The sequence below is a fragment of the Lachnellula hyalina genome (assembly GCF_007821495.1).
Source record: "Lachnellula hyalina strain CBS 185.66 chromosome Unknown contig00170, whole genome shotgun sequence".
NCBI classification, from domain to species: Eukaryota; Fungi; Ascomycota; class Leotiomycetes; order Helotiales; family Lachnaceae; genus Lachnellula; species Lachnellula hyalina.
Window position 1 is genome coordinate 36,237 of NW_022157284.1, and position 21,296 is coordinate 57,532.

At 48.8% G+C, this 21,296-nt stretch overlaps 8 protein-coding genes across 8 annotated transcripts; 5 read left to right on the forward strand and 3 right to left on the reverse strand.

The window, feature by feature from the left end:
* Positions 1–4: 4 nt before the first annotated feature.
* On the forward strand, positions 5–922 carry LHYA1_G007631 (uncharacterized protein; the record flags this gene model as incomplete). Its single annotated transcript, XM_031152560.1, has 3 exons — positions 5–298; positions 351–430; positions 493–922. The coding sequence occupies 3 exons, from the start codon at positions 5–7 to the stop codon at positions 920–922; spliced, it is 804 nt and encodes a 267-aa protein (XP_031002405.1).
* nhm1 (m7GpppX diphosphatase) lies at positions 885–1,952 on the reverse strand (the record flags this gene model as incomplete). Its single annotated transcript, XM_031152561.1, has 2 exons — positions 885–1,816; positions 1,877–1,952. 2 exons carry the CDS (start codon positions 1,950–1,952, stop codon positions 885–887), a joined length of 1,008 nt encoding a protein of 335 aa, XP_031002402.1.
* A 431-nt stretch (positions 1,953–2,383) lies between these two features.
* vrtL_3 (Efflux pump) lies at positions 2,384–4,195 on the reverse strand (the record flags this gene model as incomplete). Its single annotated transcript, XM_031152562.1, has 2 exons — positions 2,384–3,317; positions 3,369–4,195. The coding sequence occupies 2 exons, from the start codon at positions 4,193–4,195 to the stop codon at positions 2,384–2,386; spliced, it is 1,761 nt and encodes a 586-aa protein (XP_031002403.1).
* Positions 4,196–5,691: 1,496 nt separating this feature from the next.
* nit-4_0 (Nitrogen assimilation transcription factor) lies at positions 5,692–8,575 on the forward strand (the record flags this gene model as incomplete). The annotated part of the gene is made up of 3 exons (XM_031152563.1): positions 5,692–5,935; positions 6,001–7,342; positions 7,393–8,575. 3 exons carry the CDS (start codon positions 5,692–5,694, stop codon positions 8,573–8,575), a joined length of 2,769 nt encoding a protein of 922 aa, XP_031002400.1.
* Positions 8,576–9,672: 1,097 nt separating this feature from the next.
* LHYA1_G007635 (uncharacterized protein) lies at positions 9,673–10,473 on the forward strand (the record flags this gene model as incomplete). The annotated part of the gene is made up of 1 exon (XM_031152564.1): positions 9,673–10,473. The coding sequence occupies one exon, from the start codon at positions 9,673–9,675 to the stop codon at positions 10,471–10,473; it is 801 nt and encodes a 266-aa protein (XP_031002401.1).
* A 556-nt stretch (positions 10,474–11,029) lies between these two features.
* xlr1 (Xylanolytic transcriptional activator xlnR-like protein) lies at positions 11,030–14,268 on the reverse strand (the record flags this gene model as incomplete). The annotated part of the gene is made up of 4 exons (XM_031152565.1): positions 11,030–11,173; positions 11,227–12,096; positions 12,261–13,855; positions 13,911–14,268. The coding sequence occupies 4 exons, from the start codon at positions 14,266–14,268 to the stop codon at positions 11,030–11,032; spliced, it is 2,967 nt and encodes a 988-aa protein (XP_031002398.1).
* Positions 14,269–18,415: 4,147 nt separating this feature from the next.
* LHYA1_G007637 (Zinc-type alcohol dehydrogenase-like protein) lies at positions 18,416–19,558 on the forward strand (the record flags this gene model as incomplete). The annotated part of the gene is made up of 3 exons (XM_031152566.1): positions 18,416–18,584; positions 18,630–19,446; positions 19,498–19,558. The coding sequence occupies 3 exons, from the start codon at positions 18,416–18,418 to the stop codon at positions 19,556–19,558; spliced, it is 1,047 nt and encodes a 348-aa protein (XP_031002399.1).
* Positions 19,559–20,039: 481 nt separating this feature from the next.
* Positions 20,040–21,076, forward strand: AADAC (Arylacetamide deacetylase; the record flags this gene model as incomplete). Its single annotated transcript, XM_031152567.1, has 2 exons — positions 20,040–20,910; positions 20,961–21,076. The coding sequence occupies 2 exons, from the start codon at positions 20,040–20,042 to the stop codon at positions 21,074–21,076; spliced, it is 987 nt and encodes a 328-aa protein (XP_031002396.1).
* Between the last annotated feature and the right edge of the window lie 220 nt (positions 21,077–21,296).

Below are 21,296 nucleotides of genomic sequence, written 5' to 3' on the forward strand. Positions count from 1 at the left end.
CAACATGAGTTTCCCCGCAGATATAAAAAGATCCAATATAGACCTCCGGAATGAGCAACACGAGCAGCTCTTCCCCGATACACCAGCTCCAGCGCCCCGAAATCATCGAACGGCCTGGATCTCCGGATTCCTCTCCATCTTCGCCCTCTACCTTCTGCTCTCTCTCCACCCCAATACTCCAGTACCGTACCGGCCATGTGGGAATCATCGTGTGCCTGCACGCATTAAGGATGTGGCAACGGTTAAACCTCTTGTCCCTCTAGAAGCTCATATTATGAGCAAATGCCCAGATGCGAAGGTGGGTTGCATGATAGGTTTACTATATTTATAACTGCTGATTATTCTCTCAGGATTGCCTCCAGCAGCTTATCCTTCCTGCAATGATGCAAATAGTTGACAAAGTTAACTTTACGCTCTCATATATTGGAACGTATGTTCGCCCTCTTCAGTTGACTCTCCCTCCACTATATCCGACTGACAGGACATCCCTAGACCAACCGCAAACGACGGCGTAGAGTGCCTCCATGGCCCCGAAGAATGCCTAGGCAACATAATCGAACTCTGCGCCAACTCTCTCTACCCCGACCCAAAAATATACCTGGGCTTCACAATGTGCCTAACAAAGGACTACCATGACATCCCCCAAAAATCGCTCCTCGAAGACTGTGCCTTGGAACATGGCATCGATTTCGAGGAATTAAACGAATGCGCGACGCGCGACGATGGAGGCTTCGGTATGGGAATGCTACGGGATAGCGTCCGTCGTAGCACAGATGCCGGAGTAACAAAATCTTGCACCGTGAGGTTGGACGAGAAGATATACTGCGTTCGAGATGGTGGGCAATGGAAAGACTGTCCAAACGGCTCAGGGGTAAATGATCTCGTCATTGCAGTTCAGAAACTGTACGACTCGCCTTCTTAAGAGGTTCAAAAATACCAGTCCACAACTCGCTCGCTTCTCCCACCGTATAGCACATATCCAGACTCTCCATCCCCGCGTCCTCACCCCCCTCCATAGCCTCCAGCGTCGCAATGATACTCTCTAGCCCTATCGCTTTGCCTATTGCTTGTGAGGCGCCCGCTTCGAACGCTACATGTACGATGTGGATGTGGAAATGATAGTACGTCGGCTGGTAATGTACATACAGCTTCAACTGATCCTCCTCGACCCCCACCCCACCATAACACCCCACCGCAGCATCCACCAACCTCCCCCGCATCAGCCTCAACCACCCCACATGCCTCTTCCTCAAATCCCTCAAGCTCCACAGATCCCTCCTCTCCACCAGTCCCAGCAAATGCAAACTATTCATCGTCTTGCGATCCCAGTTCAGGTCCGGTAGTAATAAGAAACCCTCGTCGTTGGGCGTGTCTTGCAATGGGGTCCGGAATATCACATCCTCGACTTCGGTTTTCCCTTCTATGATATTATACACCCAATTCAAGCGCCCCCCCTGGCGCTTCCCATCCATATACGGCCTCACCCTCTCCCAATATACCTGTGCTGTCTCCGTAACCATCCGTACGCCCTGCGGCGAGTATTTCGCGACGTGCTGTGCAGTACATGGGTATATCAAGTTGATTTTCAAATCTGATAGTTCCCCGACATTTGCAGATGGCGATGGGAGAGGGGAGGGGGAGGAGGCGAGGTACCAGAAATAGACGTCGTTTGCGCCGAGGTTACGGAGGGTGCTGAGGGTGTGCGGGAGGCTGCTTAGGTAGGAGGTGCTGGTGGGGAAGGGAGCGCGTTCGAGGATGAGGAGCGCGGGGTGCGTATAGAGTGTGCCATGGAGGATTATCCGGCGGCCTGCTTGGTCTGCAGTTGCGTTGTGTTAATTCGTGTTATGGGAGAGGATGAGAAAATATATGGATGTACCTTGGTTTAGGATGCGTTCGAATTTGAAGGCTGGAATGAGGGAGTGAGGGTCGGGAGGGCTTGTTTCGTCGCCCATTTTCTTTGCTTGGAATTTAATCCGAGAGGTATTTGGAGATCGGATAGGTTGGCTTGCTGGGAAAATAATGGCTGTGGTGCGATTGATTGAGGGGAGATTTTGGAAAGACAGAAAAGTAGCTTCAGCCTTCTGGCTAGGCGGTGAAAAGAAGCTAAATGCGGGGTTATGTCTTGCATGTGGGGGTTGTGTCACATGTTCTCAGCTGTTAGAGAAATGTAGAATTATACAATGTACAAGAAATGATATTGGGTTTTGAGGTCGTATCTAATTCTTTTTATTAAATTATCGTCCTTCAGTTAAGGGACACCAAAGGATATATATTTTCCAATACCACGCTTTTGTAACCAACGCTATGCTATGCTATGCTAATGCAACCCAACCCCAAACCAGTGATGCAGTAAATCCAACCCTTTTCAACTTTCATCGTCTTATTAACCCGCCGCAAACGTTGACTTCTTCCTAAGCTTCTCGCCATATAACCACAGCAAGATAGGAGCCGGCCATCCAAGCCCAATCGCTATAAAGGCGAGCAAGCTATTGCCCCAACCATAGTGAAGAGATTTATACATATAAGGCGCAAAGAGAGGGAAGCCAAACCCAGCCAAACTTCGCAACACAGTTGCGGCCCCAACTGCAGAGGCAGCGTATCGCGTGTACGAATCCACGATATACGTCTGGATGCACTGGAAACCAGTGATGACTCCAGCTGCAAAGACAGCCGCTCCGATGTTGGGAACAATCCAATGCGTATGAGCTTGTGCGCTCCATCCGTACCAGAAGAGCCCAATCGGAACAAGTAGCGCGCCAGGAATCATCAGGGGGACGCGAAACTCCGGCTTTCCCACACCATTGTTCCGCTTCTTGAGCGCGCGGTATATTCTATCTTGCAATGGGGCGCAGACTTGAGTTCCAATGAAGAATCCCACACCAAGGGAGATGTAGTTGAGACCGCCGATACCGACACTTTCGTGGTATTCGTCTTCCCATAGCCCTGGAAATGTCGAAAGAACCAGGTACATAAGCCCATAGAGATAGGCCATGTAGAGCGCAAGAACTTGAACAATGATCTGTGTTCCGAGGAGTTTGAATGGACGACTAAAGGAGATTGAAAGGGCTTTCATGACTGTGCGGTCTGGATTGTCGTACTCGGTGTGTAATGCTTCGTTGCCAGTTTCTTTGATAAGCGCCTTCTTTTTGCGGTCCAAAAGAACAGGTGGGTATGTTTCTTGGAGGAAGAATAATCCCACGACCTGAATAACACCATCCGCTATTGTAGTTGCGTAAAACACCCACCTCCAGGTAGTATTCTCCGTGATGAAACCACCTGCAATTGGTCCAACAGCTGGACCTAGCAATGGGGCTAAGCTGTCTCTATTTAGCATGACTGGAGCTGGATCTGGGTCTTGCGGGGCTTACCTATAGATACTGACTGCTTTCCCACGCTGGTCTGCCGTGAAGAGGTCACTTAAGACTCCCCCACCAATCGCCAAAGGAGCACTTCCACCTAACCCAGCCAAAAAACGGAAAGCAATTTCTTGCCCCTTCGTCTGCGCAAGCCCACATCCAAGATTAAAGAATAAATATAACAGATTGGCACCTTGCAAAACGATAGTCCTCCCATACATCTCTGACAGGGGGCCGAGGAATAATGGTCCTATGGCGTAAGCCAAGACGAAAATTGATAATACCAAGGACTGTTCAACTTCATTTGTAATATTGAACTCCCGTGAAATAGCTCCCAGCGCGGGGGCCACCATCGAGGACGAGACTGGGGAGATGAAGGTGAAAGACGAGACAACTAGGGTAGCCGCCCATTTGCGTCGAATTGACCAGTTCTTGGGATTTTTGGGATCATCAGGGCCATCCCAACCAACCAGATTCGAATCTCTTAGACTCCTCCGACTCCTTGAGGATTTGGATTTCTGTAAATTGGGCCGTGCTTCAATATCTCTCTGGTCTTCAATTCCATCTCGTACTTCTGGCTCAATATCCGTACTTGATTCTGGGTTAAGACCTCCCGCAGCCTCGTCCTCGTCCTTCTCATCGGCTACATCGGTATCGTCGGTACTTGCTTCATCGGCCCGGTCATGATTATGATCGTGGTACCCGTGGCCGTGTTGCGCCGCGTGGTCATCGAGGTGGGTTCTGGAAACAAGCCGAGCGAGACCCGGCGGATGACCACTGGATGTGGTGCCGAACGTATTATACCTCGTCAGCTGTGATGGTTCTTCGGAATCGGCCATGATTGATTGGATCGTCTAACCAATGCCACGCCACTTCGAGATGACTTATTGCTTTGCTAGCAGCTTGGCCCTTTACCCACTTGCAAGTTGGAGAGGAGAGGGCAAGTGAAGTCTTTATAAAAACGTACAAGGAAGATTCATACCTACGTATCAAGCACTAAAGGAGGCGGGCGGGGGATGCGAATCAATGGAGATTACGGGTTTACGGGGTGAGCCTAGAAACTACAGATGCCGACTACCGGTCATCCAGTCAGAGATGTTGTTTTACGCGAACACTCGTAAATATTATAATCTGCCCTGTTTACCCAGTCTCACCAGTACGTTCTCTCCAATTGCTGAGGGGAAGTCTTACTACATAACGTGCCGATTAGCCGTGGCCGAACCACCTAACCTAATACGGTAATCCCGGCAGACGGGGACACGGCGATCGGACTTAACGACAGCAGCCAAATTCGGTGCCGAGTCCTTATATGTACTGTTGTATAGTGAGCGAGCCAGTAAAAGAAACAATCCACAGTAAGTAATTGAGTTTTAAGAGACAAGAATCACTCTTTCGATATCTTTGTTGACCAGGTTGACTGGACACATGTTGCTAATAGCTCGTTTCTCTTTCTGGGCTTGCTACAAAGGCATGTAATATATACTCATCTTGAAACTCATACGTGAGCTGGGAATGCCTTGCCTCTTGGATACTTTCGAGAAAAGCTTTGAACCCTTTGATATAAGGCGGAGCTCCTGGCTTGCTTGAGAGTTACTAGACCATACAAAAGACTATAGGAACCAGAAAAAGAAGAAGAATATGGTTTGAAGTACAAGAGTTGAAGGAAAGACTGGTTCGTAAGTAGTCGTCTTGACTTTCTTAGCGTCGTTGATGGAGGGGTAGAAAGCAAATATATTCGGGGGCTTAAATCTCCAAAGGGTATTTTGAATAGAATCTTGAGAATAGGAAATATAGGTGGAGAGAGTAAGGACCATTAACTTATAAATAAATACAGGAACACCCAGGTCAACATTGAAGCCTTCGAGCAGTTATTGCTTATCAGTACCTAGGGTGGCGAGGGTAGGAAGTTCGACCTAAGTTCTAGATTACCATGCAGCTGGCGTGCGCTCCAATCATCAGTACCCATTAGAAAGCCAGGCCTTTTAGAATCCTTATCAGTACCACCAGAAGGGGATTTGTATTTGTTTTCCAATGGATGAGATCATTAATTATCCAGATTCGTATCCGCAATCTGTAGGTCTTACCTTTTGTCAGCTTTCCTCCACATCTAGGTGGAGATAATCTTTAAAGTTCTACCCGTTCTTCAGATCTCCAGAAAGATTTACGAGCGGCATATATTTCGTACGTCCCATAATCTCCAATAATAATAACGCGCGAAACCCCACGATACCACAAAGCCGAACGCGAAGAATTAGGAGCGGGGCCCTGATGAACCTGGCCAGAGCTTCAAAGCCGCAAGATCCTGAACTCATCCCGCATCACTGTGCCCCGCCATATGGCAGACACCAAAGATGCGGAGCAGATACACATGCAAGGGGGAGATGTTGACGGGGAGTGGGGTTCGGATATGAACAATGGCAGCGGATCACCGGCGAGGAAGAAATCAAGGAGCAGCAGAGAGGCAGCCGTAATCAAGAGACGATGTGTTAGCACTGCTTGCATTGCGTGTAGGAGGAGGAAGTCGAAATGCGATGGAAACACGCCGAGTTGTGCTGCCTGCTCCAGTGTCTATAGAACTGGTGAGTCTTGATTGCCTGCGATTCCACTTGCACAATATGACTCAAGCTAATGTCTGTCTTCTCAGAATGCGTGTACGACCCAAATAGCGACCATAGACGGAAAGGCGTATACAAGGAAAAGATCGACAGCTTGAAGACTCGGAACTCGACGCTGCAGACGCTGGTCCAAGCAATATTGAATGCGGTTGAGGATGACGTTCCGGCTCTCATAAAGCAGATCCGTACATGTGAAAGCCTGGACGATGTTGCGGATAACATAATACGGCAGGAACAAGGTCTCGAAGAAGAAGAGGGAGGGTTTGATGATAACCCTGCATATACGACTGCAAATCTTCCGACCTTCGAGACCGAACTGTCTGGGAAAATGGGAGAGTTGAGGCTTGAAAATGGATCCGTACGATTCCTCGGTGGGACATCAAATTTGATATATCTAGACCCAACGAACGATGAAGAATTTACTGGATCGGACGTCTACCAGCAACAGGAAGATCCGTTGACAAGTTGGACCAAAGTGACTATGGATACAGAAGTCATTGTACACTTAATTAACATGTATTTCACCTGGCATTATCCTTACTTTACGACATTATCAAAAAGTCTTTTTTATAGAGATTTCCTCCTAGGGAAGCCAGTTGGACCTCCTAAGCGGACGGCATACTGTTCAAGCCTTCTGGTCAATGCCATGCTGGCTCTAGGATGTCATTTTACCAATTCGCCGAAAGGTTGCGCTGATCCAAACGATCCAACGTCGAAAGGCGATGCGTTCTTCGCTGAGGCAAAGAGACTTATTGTTGAGAATGATGAATATGAAAAGCCCAGACTAACCACTATCCAAGCTCTGTGTCTGATGTCTGTTCGAGAGGCTGGATGTGGTCGGGAAGCCAAAGGGTGGGTCTACAGTGGGATGGGTTTCCGAATGGCCCAGGATATGGGCTTGAATTTGGATTCCGGTGGAATGACAAACAACAAAGAGACTATGGACGAGGGAGAAATCGACGCGCGAAGAATTACCTTCTGGGGCTGCTTCTTGTTCGATAAATGCTGGTCTAACTACCTGGGACGACTACCTCAATTACCCGTGTCAAATATTACAGTGCCAAAGTATGATGTTTTTCCCGACGAGGACTCCGATACTTGGTCGCCTTACACAGATAATGGCGTAGGACAGCTACATTCTCAGGCTTCACGGACAAGAGCTGTGGCGCTTCAAATTTCAGCACTCTGCGAAATTAGTAGTGATTTACTGATCTTCTTTTACCATCCCCAACATCTTGAGAAATCTGTAGGGAGGTCTCAGGAGCTGAAGAAACTTAGCGAATTGCAAACGCGACTTGAAGCATGGCGAAGAGAGCTACCAAAAGAGCTCGAACCGAAGGACGGACAGTTACCCAATGTTCTCCTTATGCAGTATGTCCAAAATCCACCTAACAAAACTCCGTACACTAATACACTTGTAGCATGTTCTTTCATCTTTTATACATCCATCTGTTCCGTCCTTTCCTCAAGTATAATCCATCAAACTCGCCACTTCCGTCTCATGTATCACCTCGAAAGTTATGCACTCAAGCTGCAGCTTCAGTGTCGAAGCTTATGCGCCTATATAAACGAACATATGGTCTTCGCCAAATTTGCAACATTGCAGTCTACATTGTGCATTCAGCATGCACTATTCACCTTCTCAATCTGCCTGAGAAAACCGCGAAGAGAGATATCATCCATGGAGTCAAGCACCTCGAGGAGATTGCAGAAGACTGGTTGTGTGCTCGTCGGACTTTGAGTATCCTCAGTGTCTTGGCTAGGAAATGGAAAATCGACTTGCCAGCAGAAGCTGCCCAAGTCTTTACTCGGGCAGATGCTAAATACGGCTTCTTTAGCACGTCAGATGTTCCCTCGCCCAAGCAGGAGCTAATAGTCACCACACCACCACCAACGCTTACCTCACCTCTTCACATTCCTCAAATACAGGCCATAAATCCACCTAAACCTATCCGCAATCATAGCCAGTTACAACAGAGTCTCTACAGCTACCTGCCAGACTCGCAATCCTTTCCTCCTATGAATGGTACGAGCAAGCCAGCCTCGAACGTACAGAATACAATGAATCCCTCAGCTACAAACCGGGAAGCAACATCCAACAATTTGGGATCCATGAGTATGACTACCGACTCCGTTATACCCTCTCTCCCATATACACGTAACACATCATTCAACACGCAATCAACTCCGACGCCCACCTCCCACTCAATACTATCACCCAACAGCGACCTTCCACGTACCGAGTCCACAGTAGACTCAGCTAGACAACTGAGCCCAAACACCATCTTCGGGGGCGTAGACGCACTCGTTGACAGTGGGGACTGGTGGCTTCGAGACCAGGCTAGTCTAGCGGTTGGGTTCGATAATTGGATGGGAATGGGCAATTCTGAGGATATGGGTACTGGCACTGGCACTGGCACTGGGAATGGGAATGGGAATGGGAATGGGAATGGGAATGGGAATGGGAATGGGAATGGGAATGGAAATGCGACGTCGTCGCCGGACCTTTCTAGTTTGGTGGGAGTTGGGCCTAGTTACTATCTCCCTCCGACTAGTGGGCGTAATGATGATTTTGGCGGGGATGATGATTGGAATTACACGTAAGGATTTTGGGGTTTTGGATGGAGGGAGGTTGGACTTGGCGGTTTCGGAAAAATAGGGCGACGGCGATGCGATCATGATTGATGTTAAACATATGAAGCGATGGAGTTGAGATGTCTGGGGTGAGGATATACACGGGACTTATGATGTAAAATACGAGTGCTAGTCTATATCAATCGGTATTTATTGTCCCCGCGTCATACAAGCTGTATACAAGGGTAACCATATCCAGTTGCACTTACTATCTTCCGATTGTAAAGATCATAGTCTATAATTTGACTTTGATTTCAATAATCAAGCATAGACTTCAGTTCACAGTTAAGAAGATTTCACAGTTCCAGGAAGATAGGTACCGTACCATACGAAACTATAAAGTCAATATTCGAGCGCCACCCCCATTTTACAATTCATTACACGGACCTTTCTTTACCGTACGCCACGCTCTGAGTCTAAAAGCAGAAGGTGGCCGGTCCTCCCTCCCCTTGTCTATAAAGATTAGGTTAGCGCTCCTTATCCCACGCCATACCTACAGGGGTACCTCCCTCCGTAAAATGAGTGAAGGATTCGATCGTTCCAAGAAGAAGAAAAATCTTCCTGCCGGGGATCAACAAATGCCGTACAGTACCGTAACGACCGTTAGGATCTGGGGTCTCACCTCACGCAACAAATTATCAAACGATAAATACAATGCGATACATCCATGCATCCATCACGTGTCAGGCGGTCGTTGAAACCTTCTGGGCTGTACTTGATACACATTCTAGATGCGGACTCGTAAGCTCTTTTTATTTACTTTTTGCTTTTTCTTATCTGAACCGACCACTTACTTCACTCTGAGCTTTATTTTCTTTCACTAAGCCCAAGCGCTATTTCACTTCTTCAGCTCCCACTACCTAGCTAGCCAACTGTTCACCCTTCCTTCCCGGCGTCCCGCGTCCTACTTCCCGTACGTCTGAAACTCCCGTCGTTCGTTGATTGATTGATTCATTCATTCATTCGTTCGGCGAGGCTCAGGTACCCGTCTATTCCATGGTGTATAGTGGGGGAATGACCTCAAAATAAAAAATTACGGAGTAAATTATACATATATATTTTTTACAATGCCTCCCCGATACCCCACATCCGAAGAACCCATCTCGGCCGCCGCGCCCGTCACCGCAGACATAATAGCACCACTACCCGTGCCCTCCTACGGCGCCAGCGGCACCTTCACAGTCATAGCCCGCACGCGCATCTCAGCCTCGCCGCTCGCCGTCCTGAATACTATCCGCGATACGACAACATGGCCGAAATGGAATACTTTCTGTCCACGTGGTGTCATAATGGGTGCCTCGAAATCGAAGGGGAAAGGGATACGGAGTAGTACGAGTACGCGTACGGGTGTATCTGATATATATGGAGAGAAGGGGAAAGAGGGGTATGGACTTGGAGATTTCGGTCGCGGTGGCGGGGATGAGAGTCAGGGCTGGTTGGAACAGGGGAGTGAGGTTCTAGTCGACGTATTCCTGAGCGGCGACGGCCTAGTGCCCGGCCGGAAACGCACGCGGGCGCAAACCATCGCCGTTACGGTGCTCGAGCGCATAATAGACTCGGAGACGGAGGGCGATGGCGTTAAGAGGAGCGGCTATAGACTGGCCTGGAAGACGACGGGGTGGGCGGATTGGCAGTATCGCTCGGAAAGGGTCATGGAGTTCGTGGCGCGCGAGGAGGGCGGGACGGATTATACGTGTTGGGAGACTTTTAGCGGCGTGCTGGGACCGGTGGTTAAGAGGATTGCGGGGAGCAGTCTGTGTGATCGCTTTGGGGACTATGCGAGGGATGTTAAGGCCTTTTTGGAGGGTACCGAGTTGAATGTACACGTTGGTGAGGCCGAGGCGAATACAAAACGGAGGAGTATATAGGGAGATTTAAAAGCATTGCTGAAGAATAGATAGATAGCTCTGTTTCCAGTTGTTCCTACCTTTTACGTTACACTACTTGAATGCCACAGTCTAAGATGTGAGACGTCCGCTCAGGATTCAACATTGAGATTGACAACCATTTATCAGACGAAGTCATAGGAACGAAAAGCGTAGATTTGAACCGGGCTTTTCGCCTTTGAAAATAAATTGACATCAAGTATTTGCTTTTCTGTGGTATAGACAATAAACAATATAGAAAAGTCACAGACAATAGCAAACTCATCATACAATAGAGCGCCACCCATATTTGCTCATCACAAGACCCAAAGGAAAAGCTTTATACAGCTGGAGTGAAAACACACATAAATCATATCCCGATCCCAAAATCCCATCCGATATTTCCGTTTATGCTCCAGGTCGTCCCATCATTTATTTGCTCCAAATTCAAGCATCATCATGTATTCCGCATTCCCGACCTCCCCGAAGTAACCATAAATCCCAACCATAAATCCCCACCAAAACACCAACCAAGCCACCCAATAATGGAGCAAATGAATCAAAGAGCCAAGCCGGTTCCATCACCCGTCCAGCGGTACAAAGCAAGCACCTCTCGCCGCCGTAATTGCTGCTCGCCAAAGTCTTCCGGGACACGTCCTCTGACCTGCGCTAGCGCGGAACGCATTACTTTACGGAAGTTTCTCTGCTTACAGTATCAGCTTTTATGGACTTGTAGATACAAGTTGGAGGACCTACCTGATACTCAGTATTCAATGTAACCACACAAGCCTCATGTGCGCGCACAATCGTCTCACACGCTTTGATGACACTAGGGGATGCTTCGACCTGATGAAAGCAGCTACCAGTCAGTATCCATCCATGCGGACGCATCTCATGGAGAAGGGAAATTTCAGTACGCACTTGTAGCTTGTCTGCAATTAGCAAGAGCAAAAAGCTCCCCTGAAGCAAATACACACCGAAGAAGAACGGCATGAATTCGAGTCCGGGATCGTAGTCGAGGATGTGGTCGATGGCTTCCGCCGCGCTGACTGCGTGGCCGGTGGCGTTGATGAAGCTTTGCGAGGAGATCCACAGGTCGTTGTCGTCTAGTAGGGAAATGGGATCCCATTTTCCTGTCAATAGGATGTGAAGGACGTGCATCACGTGGGTTCCATAGGCAATGACAATTCGAGTTTGTATATCGGCCTCGGAAATGTGAGCAGATAAGGTCGTTTTGGTTGAGTGAACGGATGGCGTGCCGATTTCAGTGTGGTCCGTATTAGTGTCAATACTTTCGTCCATCGGGTTTCCGGGCTCTTCGATTGGAGTGCTGAGGTTTCTGGCCTCGAAATCTTGGAGACTTTGACCATAGGCTTCCAACTGTCTGGCGATTTCGCTGGCGTGGTCATCCCATTCCTGGGCTGAACGAAAGCCGATGCCAAATCGAGGGTGGTTTTTAGCGTGATAGAGATCTACGATCTCCCCGAGGATTGTCATGAGTGGTAGGAAGTATCCGAATATGCTATGTCCAGTACACTCAAAGTTAGGTCCTCTCCTTCTAATCCGTGGCGTGCCACTTGGGGAAGTAATATGAATGCTTGAATCACCAGTATAAAATTCTCCAGCCTATGGAGAAACTAGTCAGCAACGGCTTACAGATTCTCCTAATTCAAAATATGTCATTAGACATCTCGGCCCTGGATTGTTCTCAGAACCATGTTTGGTAAATGCTCCATGAATTTCAAACCCCTGGTTCGGGCCTTGAAAGTTTATGAAATAGGGGTACTCACTTGCCACAGCGTATCGTCCATGGGTTGGAGAAGGCCATCACACTCAATGTCTAACAAGAACAGAGGTCTGTTATAACATAGAGCGAGATGCCTATCCACAGTATAGGCCAACCACCACACCCTTCTCCGCTCTTCTCGTTCTTCTTCTGTGATTGTGCCGTGCGGGACATCATCATCGGCTTCTCCATCCGCATCCACATCGTTGACACCTGCTGCTGGCTGCTGTGGGGACATTGTGCCAGTGCTCTGGGACATTGTCGTAAGGCTGCTTTGAGGTAACTCCCTTCCAAGTTTCAACTCACGTGCTAAAGACCAAGCAGCATTCCACCAGCGGAGAGAGGCTCCCTTATACTCTGACGCGGAGACGACGGTGGCAAGGTGGATATAGGTCACCACATCATCAAGAGTTCCAGTAGCACCAAAGGCTCCTGTTTCTCCTGTGAGGCTATCAGAGTTCATAGATCCAGATATAGTAACACCCAAACCTCCAAGGGCAACACCATTAATAACAGTGTTGGAGAAATTTGGCGAGCTATCCCCGTCGGAGGAACCATGGATAAGAGGCTTCAGAAGGCCCACAGTAAGCTCCAGTAGACGTTGGCAGATCTTCCCCCGGGACGATGGAGGTGCTGTTAGGAATGCGGCATCACTAGTCTGAGCAACAACCCAAAGCATACTGGCCAGCAGCGCTGGGGTACATCGTCTCGGTTTAGTTGGGTGGAGGATGGAGTGTTTTCGGAAAACATATCCCAGGACATATGGTGACGTCGGGTGCATCAAGGCTGACGATGAACTTGCAAAGTACAAGTCGAGTAGATCACAGGCTAGGGATAAAGGAATGATGTTTCCCAAATGCGGTACGAGGGGTTGCAAGACGGGGTAACGAAGAGGAGTGTTGAAGTTCTGTGTCACGTGTTGTTGATACTGGTTAGATGGTGATGGCAATGACATCCATCCTCCCGGCGATGTGGCATCCGACCCCATAGAAAACCCGGGTAGAGGGCTATCGCCCAGACGAAAGGGTCCCGGAGTATTTCCCGGATAATGAGTCGGGCTTTGAGTTTGGATGGCATACTGGAGGTCTGTGTAGCCGGGTAAAGAGCCCTGTCCGGCACTGAAGTTACCGCCATTGCTATTCATCAGGTGGGAATTGATGGCGGGTCGATAGCCATGCATGCTAGAATAGCCGCTAATATTCAGGGACGCGGGGCTTTCGATTTGATCCGCTTCTGCACGACTAACCAAGTGAGGCTGATGTCCATGGGGCATTTCGGTGAGGCTCTCGAGGCTGCCAGTTCGCAGCCTTCCCTTGAGGTTTTCACGCGCGGATCCATTGTCAAGCCCCGTTGTGTTCAAACTTAGAGCTCTCTGCACCTGAGGTCGTTTGAAGTCATTATTGTCGTTTACGAGGGAGGTGGTAGCTGAGCCGCCGCTCTCATGTCGAGACTCAGTAGCTGATCTCTCTCCAGAAGATCTACCAGTGGGAGATTTCTGCCCATTTGCTGCTGCTGCCGCCGCTTGCTGTGCTAGATCTTTGCGTGAGGCCTTGCCTCGCTTCTTGCGTTCTCGGATGTATTCGCATCCCAATCCAAATTCTACAAACGAGTATTAGTAGTTAAATCTCTCATAATCACATTGCTTAAAACTTACCAACACAATGAGCGCACGGTGCCTGTCCGTCGCATTTCGTTCGGAGCTGGTTGCATTGATCACAGGCTCTGCTGATGCGCCGTCTAATCGGCCCAGAAACACCTGCGCCATTGGACCTGCCACTAGCAGGCCCATGTCCATAAGGATGTTGGCGATGTTTGGAATTGTGATTCCTATGAACTTGAGAATTCTGCTGATCGACGTGCTGTTGTAGGTGTTGGAGGGCGTACTGTGATCCGTGGGCTAGAGTATCGAGACCCGAGTGCATGTGATTGGAAGGAACATGTCCATTACTGAGCATACCGCTCGACGGCAAGGCATTGTATGCCGAGAAACGATGAAGAGGGTTTGAAAGCATTTCGAAGACGCCCTATAGTTCAATTTCGAAGAAGAAGCATCGGTGAAGTTTGAGGTTGTTTGGGATTCGAGCTGTTAAAGAAGTGCGGAGAAGGACAGCCTTCAGAGGTGTGCAGTCGGAGCATCTATAACAGATCTAGGTCGATACGGTCCGGGGTAGGCTGCACCCTGGTGATGGTCTCCTTGGCCATCAGCAGGAACCTCCATGTGCAAAGGAGAGAGAGAGACGAGAGTGCAACCAATTGTAATGGCGGGGTCTGCAATCATCTGCATAGAGCGAAAAAGAAGGCATGTCCTGGAGTTTATTGCTCTTGATTGTAGAGCGCAGGGGTCGAAGTACTGACCTGCCACACCCGATAACTGAACGATATGCTTTATTAAGTTACCAAACCGTGAAAGGCAGCTAAAAGCTTGACAAGGTTGGTTAGTCGAGACGGACCAGCATCGCGGCGTCAAGGCCTCCGACGGGCACCCTTTTTCCGCCTTTGTCAACTCCTACTGGCGATGTGACTCTCCTTCAGCCCTCTAAGTCCAATCAGGGAGACCTCTTTACCATGCTTGCAGGCCCGCACCTTGCCGAGATCTAGGACAAGGCCGACTTTCCTCAAGAAGGTCTCCCCGTTGAGCTTCGTGCAACATTGTAGCCGAACCCTGAGAGGAGCGCTAGTACTTCACATCGAAGATCTCGCACCAACAACCAACGAGTTAGCTACGCCGTACTCCGCAAACTCTCAGTTGGGGTTGAGGTAGCCTCCGTTCGACAGATCTTTTTGAAGGCCGATCGCCTGTCACGAACGCACCCCGCCATATGTCGTTGAGTTAAACAATTATTGCACCAATCGCATCATAGCTCAAGCCTCGGAGGGGTTTACCGTGGTTTCTCCGCCTTGATGTCGAAATAATACCAGCAGATAATAAGACTCTTTCTCGCGCCCGAAGGGTGAGTGTTACGATTCCCAATTGTACTTCTAGCTGCCAGCACGGTGCAGTAACACATGTCGTGCATGTATTGCTGGACCAAGGCAGGGTATGAGGCACCCACCACCCACCATGGGGAGGGCCACCCGCGTCAAGATTCTTACAGTTCAGAGATTCATATTGGGCAGGTCGGTCCGTTTGCAAGCATGGGTAATGATTGGCTAGAATACTTGCACCCATCCGGCCCCATGTTGAAAATGGATGAGCTGTTTAGATTCTCATTATTGATTTTGCTCAGAAATATCAGGCCTCAATCATAACTATGACTATTGATTGTCAGCTATGGCCTGTATGAGCAACACACGAGAGAGGCAAAAACGCACATCTTTACCCCGGATCTACAGTCTCCATACTCCGTACTCGCGTTTTCCATTTAACTTTGACACTCCGCACTACTTGGTGCGGGTAGATAGAATCTTGCATATATAATTGGCTCCCTACCCTAGTATATTGTAAGAACCAAGCCAATCTAGAGTGCGACCTTTCGGTTGGAGCCTTAACAGCCTCCCAGAGGTGCGGTGCATCTTCGAATGATTGTAACTCTTGGCGCGGCTAACAGGGGGTTTGGCTTGTAAGCGAATACTAGCGCTAATAAGAGTTACAATATTTAGGCCTGCACCTCCGTAAGTTTGATCAAGTCCGAGCTTTTAAAGTGGTGCGGAATATTTATTTATGGAATAAATATTGTCTCAGTGTAAGACTTGAGAGAGAGCGAGTATTCTCCGCTGCGTTGAAAAGAGGGCATATGCCGGAGTAATTTATGAAAATGCGGAGGTGCCAGGAACGAACAAGACCAGATCAAGCATTGGAGAAGCCAGACGTCAAAGGTAGATCGTCACAAGGAAAACTGAAACCAGACAGAATTGTTCAACTGGTTAGATCACAGAGTAATATTGCAAAAAACAGCCCATGGAGTCAGGTGGCATCGCAAATCTTTACACTGAGGCGTCTAGTTCAAGGGAACAGCGGGCCTAAAACCACTCGCTAATGTGCTTCGGCTGCTTAGATTGGGGATATAATATGGCGTCTGGCGTAAAAGTTCCGCATCAATATGACCTTGGCGAGTCTGGTAGAGGAATCCGACGACTTCAATCTGATACTCCGTACAAGTGTTCCTGGAATTTAAAGCTTGCATGCTTTAAGTTACTTCCTTGAAAAGATGGTCGAATCAATTTCGAAGCCCTTTGAAAGACCCCTTTCTTCCCCGCAAAGTGATGGAAGCGATCCCCTTTCCCCATGTTCCGAGCCGTTAAGGCATGGCGAAACACTACCGGCGGCAGTCCCGAGCACCCGTACCTCTGTGATCAAAATCAAACGTCGATTCAACACGAGCCCCAAATCTCGTCGTGAAGACGAAAGAGTCGCTCGGAGCAGCGGCATGACAGGGCTGTATTTGATGCAATCTCGATCTACTCAAATGAAAAGCCCGAGGTTGGAGAAGCAGATACTTCCCTAGTGCTTCTGAGAGTATCAGTTATTCGGCATTGAGCGAGTATCTAGGGTCCTTTCCACCTGTTGTAGATGTCTCAGAGTCTCAAAGACATTCTCGGGCATTTGTATAGCAAGGCTGTGTGTGTAGGGAAACCAAATGAAGCATCAAGCCATCTCCAACATGTCCCTTTATGGAAGTTGTGTAACACATGCAACGCGTCCTGACGCACTTCACCATGAGCCAACTTTGGAATTGGTAGGCCCTATGCGAGCCTTATCAGAAGGGAAAGGGGTGTGTAAACCGACCGAATTGCATCATCCAAATCGTCTCGAGGAACGGAGGATCCTGGCCAGTCCTACGCTGAAAGGTAGGAACTGCACGTGATTCGCCCTTACCTCTCTCACACTCTGCAGCCTGCCAGCTAGGTCATACATAACATGCGCAGAAATGTGCTGGAGTACTTCTCCCTTCTTTTACCATCCTGACCAGATTTCAGTATCACAACAGAAACTCGACCCATCTCACTCACATCCAGACCAGATCCAGCTCCAACTTTCAGCCCCACAGAATGTGGACTAGGATTCGAGATAATGGAGGGATGGAATAGGCAAGCCCGTGTTGCAACTACCGAATGCTTATCTCTCTGCGGCATTCTGTGCGTATTACAATACGAGTCTTGCCTTCCTCTCAGAGCCTCAGGTGGGATTGTTTGATATGCAATACGGCGCAGTAGAGTACAGTACACGAGGCATTGCCTCGAAAGGGTCTTCAACTTCAACGATGATCCAAGAACAACTCACTCATGAGAAGCTTGGCAAAACAAAAAAAAACCGAGAGGTATCCGAGGCTCGCGAGGGTAGGTAGGTATCCACGAGTAAGTACCGGGCCGGTAACGGTAACGATTGTTTAAGTACCTGTGTACCTTTCGTGCATCACCCTCACCTTACCAAGCAGACGTGGACGTGGCATGACATGGGCGGGTCGAGATGGCATTTCTTTGCGAAGCGAGACGCTAGGCCCAATTTAATGACAACCACATCGGTCAGCAATTCCTAACATCAGCAGTCACGAATTTTCTGGCCTCAAGCACAAATCCCCAATTTTACTTGAGAAAAGTAGGTACTTTGGATAAGTGAGTTGTTCAAGGTTACAACATCCTGCGAGTCCTGACTCCTCACGCATGCGTGCGAGCCATCAAGGGTCAACGCGTCGTACAGTGTACCGTGTGCCATCAGTAGATTGATGTACCTTTTTTTTCTCGTCCACGTCCACGTCAATACTGTAAGATTCTCTCCCTTGATTGCCAATCAATCAGGGTGGAGTGAAGCTATCCGAAGTCAATATCAGGCGCGTCCACCAAAAGGTTTTTTCCCTCTGCTGTCTACTTGTGTTTTGTCGTCCCTTCCAGCCAAATGTGGAGCTGTTTGCCCCTCTCGACTAGTCCTACCTCCGTACGCTCGACGTCATTTACTTACATATACAATTGACGGTCGACGGAAGTCACGAATACGAATACAAATGATATAAGTATCCGAATATTCCTCCATTCTATCTTTTATCGCGCGCCTCTTGCATCGTATCAATATCTTACTGTCAAAATTGTAAAGCAGTGTAAACTTCCTGACTTATACCCGCATTTACGTCCGATAGTGGGGCTACTAGTAAATATTTGTGTCGGGATCCTTTCCATCAGTCCGACTTCCTCATCTCGAATAATACAAACATCCAACATATCAAGATGTCTTCGATTCCCAAATCCACCAAGGCCTGGACTGTCCATGGCGCCAATGGTTTTGATAGCTTAAAGCTCAATGAACAAGTCCCCGTCCCGGAGGTCTCGGATTATGAGGTTCTAGTCAAATTCCACGCAGCCTCACTCAACTACCGTGATCTGATCATCCCCAAGGGTAAGTAACTACCCCATCGCAACTTCCCCAAACTAATACCCCCAGGCCTGTACCCCTTCGCTCTAGCCGACGACGTCGTCCCTGGCTCTGACGGAGCTGGCGAAGTAATTTCGGTCGGTTCAAAAGTAACGCGCTTCAAGCCCGGCGCCAAAGTCGTCACTCTCTTCAACCAAGGCCATCTCGGCGGCTCCCTCAACCCGCAAACCTACGCCACCGGTCTGGGCGGCGTTATCGATGGCACGCTCCGCCAATACGGCACCTTCAATGAAAACGGCCTAGTCGATATGCCGCCCTCGCTAAACTGGCACGAAGCCTCGACGCTTTCCTGCGCCGCGCTCACGGCTTGGAACGGGCTTTATGGTCTCAAGCCCGTGAAACCCGGCGACGTGGTACTCACGCAGGGTACGGGCGGAGTGAGTATTTTCGCATTGCAGTTTGCGAAGGCGGCGGGCGCCAAGGTTATTTCTACGACGAGCTCGGCGAAGAAGGCGGAGGTTCTGAAGAAGTTGGGCGCGGATGAGGTTATCAATTACAAAGAGTTCACGGAGTGGGGCGAAAAAGCCAAATCGCTCACCGCTGGTGGGGAGGGAGTTGATCATATTATTGAAGTTGGAGGGTCGACCACTATGGAGCAGAGCTTGAAGGCTATCAAGATTGATGGTGTTATTTCGGTTATTGGCTTCTTGGGTGGAAATGGTGAGAAAGAGCCGAGTTTTCTGGAAGCGTTGCTCAAGCTTTGCACGGTTAGAGGCATACTTGTTGGGAACAGGATCCAGTTTGAGGAGATGAATAGGGCTATTGAGATCAATAAGATTAAGCCGGTGGTGGATGAGAAGGTATTTTCGCTTGATGAGTTGAAAGAGTACGGTGGTCCCTTGTTCCCCTGATTATACATTTTACTAACTGAAGTCAGGGCATACCAATATATGTGGGACCAGAAGCATTTTGGAAAGCTTACAATCAAAATCGAATAAGCAGCAAAAAATGCAGAAACATAAGACTTAGATGGATTACAATAGCCGAGTCCTCAAAAATGCAATGCATTCGTTATATAATCGCTGAGCTTTTGCATCGCTAAGCAACACTCACGTGTTATACTAGGGTAGGCCACGAAGATGACCGAGGTAGAGCTTGAAGCCAGAATAGGATGTAATAATCATCATTGTGATTGATGTAGAGTGAGGATCCATCGACCGCTTTCCTATAATACCTCCTCGTTTATTTTCTTAATTCACTGGTTTATATTTGCGGCTAGAGCTATAGCAACTACAGATCGGTCTTACAACACGTGGTATAATACACATTCCTGAAACACTATCTAAAATCTCCATTTACCCGTCGAAATTAAATGCGACGTCAGTTGTCGTTCTTCGAATTGCGAATCAATTCCTCGGCTACTACATTCAGACTTATTCCATCAAATCAGGGCAAAGAAAACATCCCTATCGGTTCAAAATGGCGAACGCAAAACCCCCTTACGACCCCCAAATGATGGAGACCCTGGTCTTCGCTGGGGCTCTACCTCCCAACGGCCCAAAGCCACCACCAACAAAGGAGAACCTTGCGGAGCACCGAAAATTCTCGACGCTCTTCGAACCAAAATACGATGACTACCCAGACTTGTCCCGTGAAGATATCTCGATCCCTGGCCCCGATGGCAATACCATTGAGCTCACTATTGTCCGGCCAAAGGCTCCGGCGAAAGAACCTCGGAATATCATCTACTACATCCATGGCGGTGGCATGATCATGGGAACAAGACACTTCCTGCTTTCCGAGGCATTCCCATGGATCAAGGAGCTGGACGCTGTTCTCATCTCCGTCGAATACCGCCTTGCGCCCGAACATCCACACCCGGCTCCCGTCGAAGACTGTCACACAGGTCTGAAATGGATCTGCGAGAACAGCTCGAAGCTAGGCATCAACGCAGGCAGGATCATGATTGCAGGCCATTCTAGTGGAGGGGGGTTAGCAGCAGGCACAGCGCTGCTGGCACGTGATCGCAAACTGCCTGTAGCGTTGTTCGCGCAGCTCCTGATTTATCCCATGCTGGACGACCGGAATACCACGGCTTCAAGCAGACAGTACTTTGGGGAAGGAACGTGGACGGGCAGGACCAACGCTGTGGCGTGGTCTTGGCTCTTGCCGAACGATGATGCGCTGGGCGTGCAGTACGCTGCTCCAAGCCGAGCGACTGATTTGTCCAACTTGCCGACGACGTTCTTGGATGTTGGAGGAGCAGAGGTGTTCAGAGACGAAGTCATAGCTTATGCTTCGAAACTCTTGGGACAAGGGACTCAAGCAGAGCTGCACGTTTGGCCTGGTGGTAAGTATGATCTACCCCTGAGAGCTTTGGATGCTAATGGGTGTAAACAGCTTACCATGGCTTTGATGTTTATTCTCCTGCTTCGGATTTGGCAATAGCGGCAAAGGCGAGCAGACTCACTTGGATGAAGAGAATGTTCTACGGTCCGCCAGCAAACAAAGACTGAATTCGGGTAGATGATTTCATAATAGGAGTAAGTAGATATTCGCGAGCCGCAAACTGACGGCTAAGCCCGACTCCCATTTCGACACGAAAATCAATCCCCACACTTTCTTCTATTCTTTGTCTCAGAGTAGTAAACAACGGTAGATTGAAATATGCTGTGGGAAATGAAAAATTATTTTCTATTTCGAAGTTGTGGACAAGGTTCAATAGATCTCTCTTTT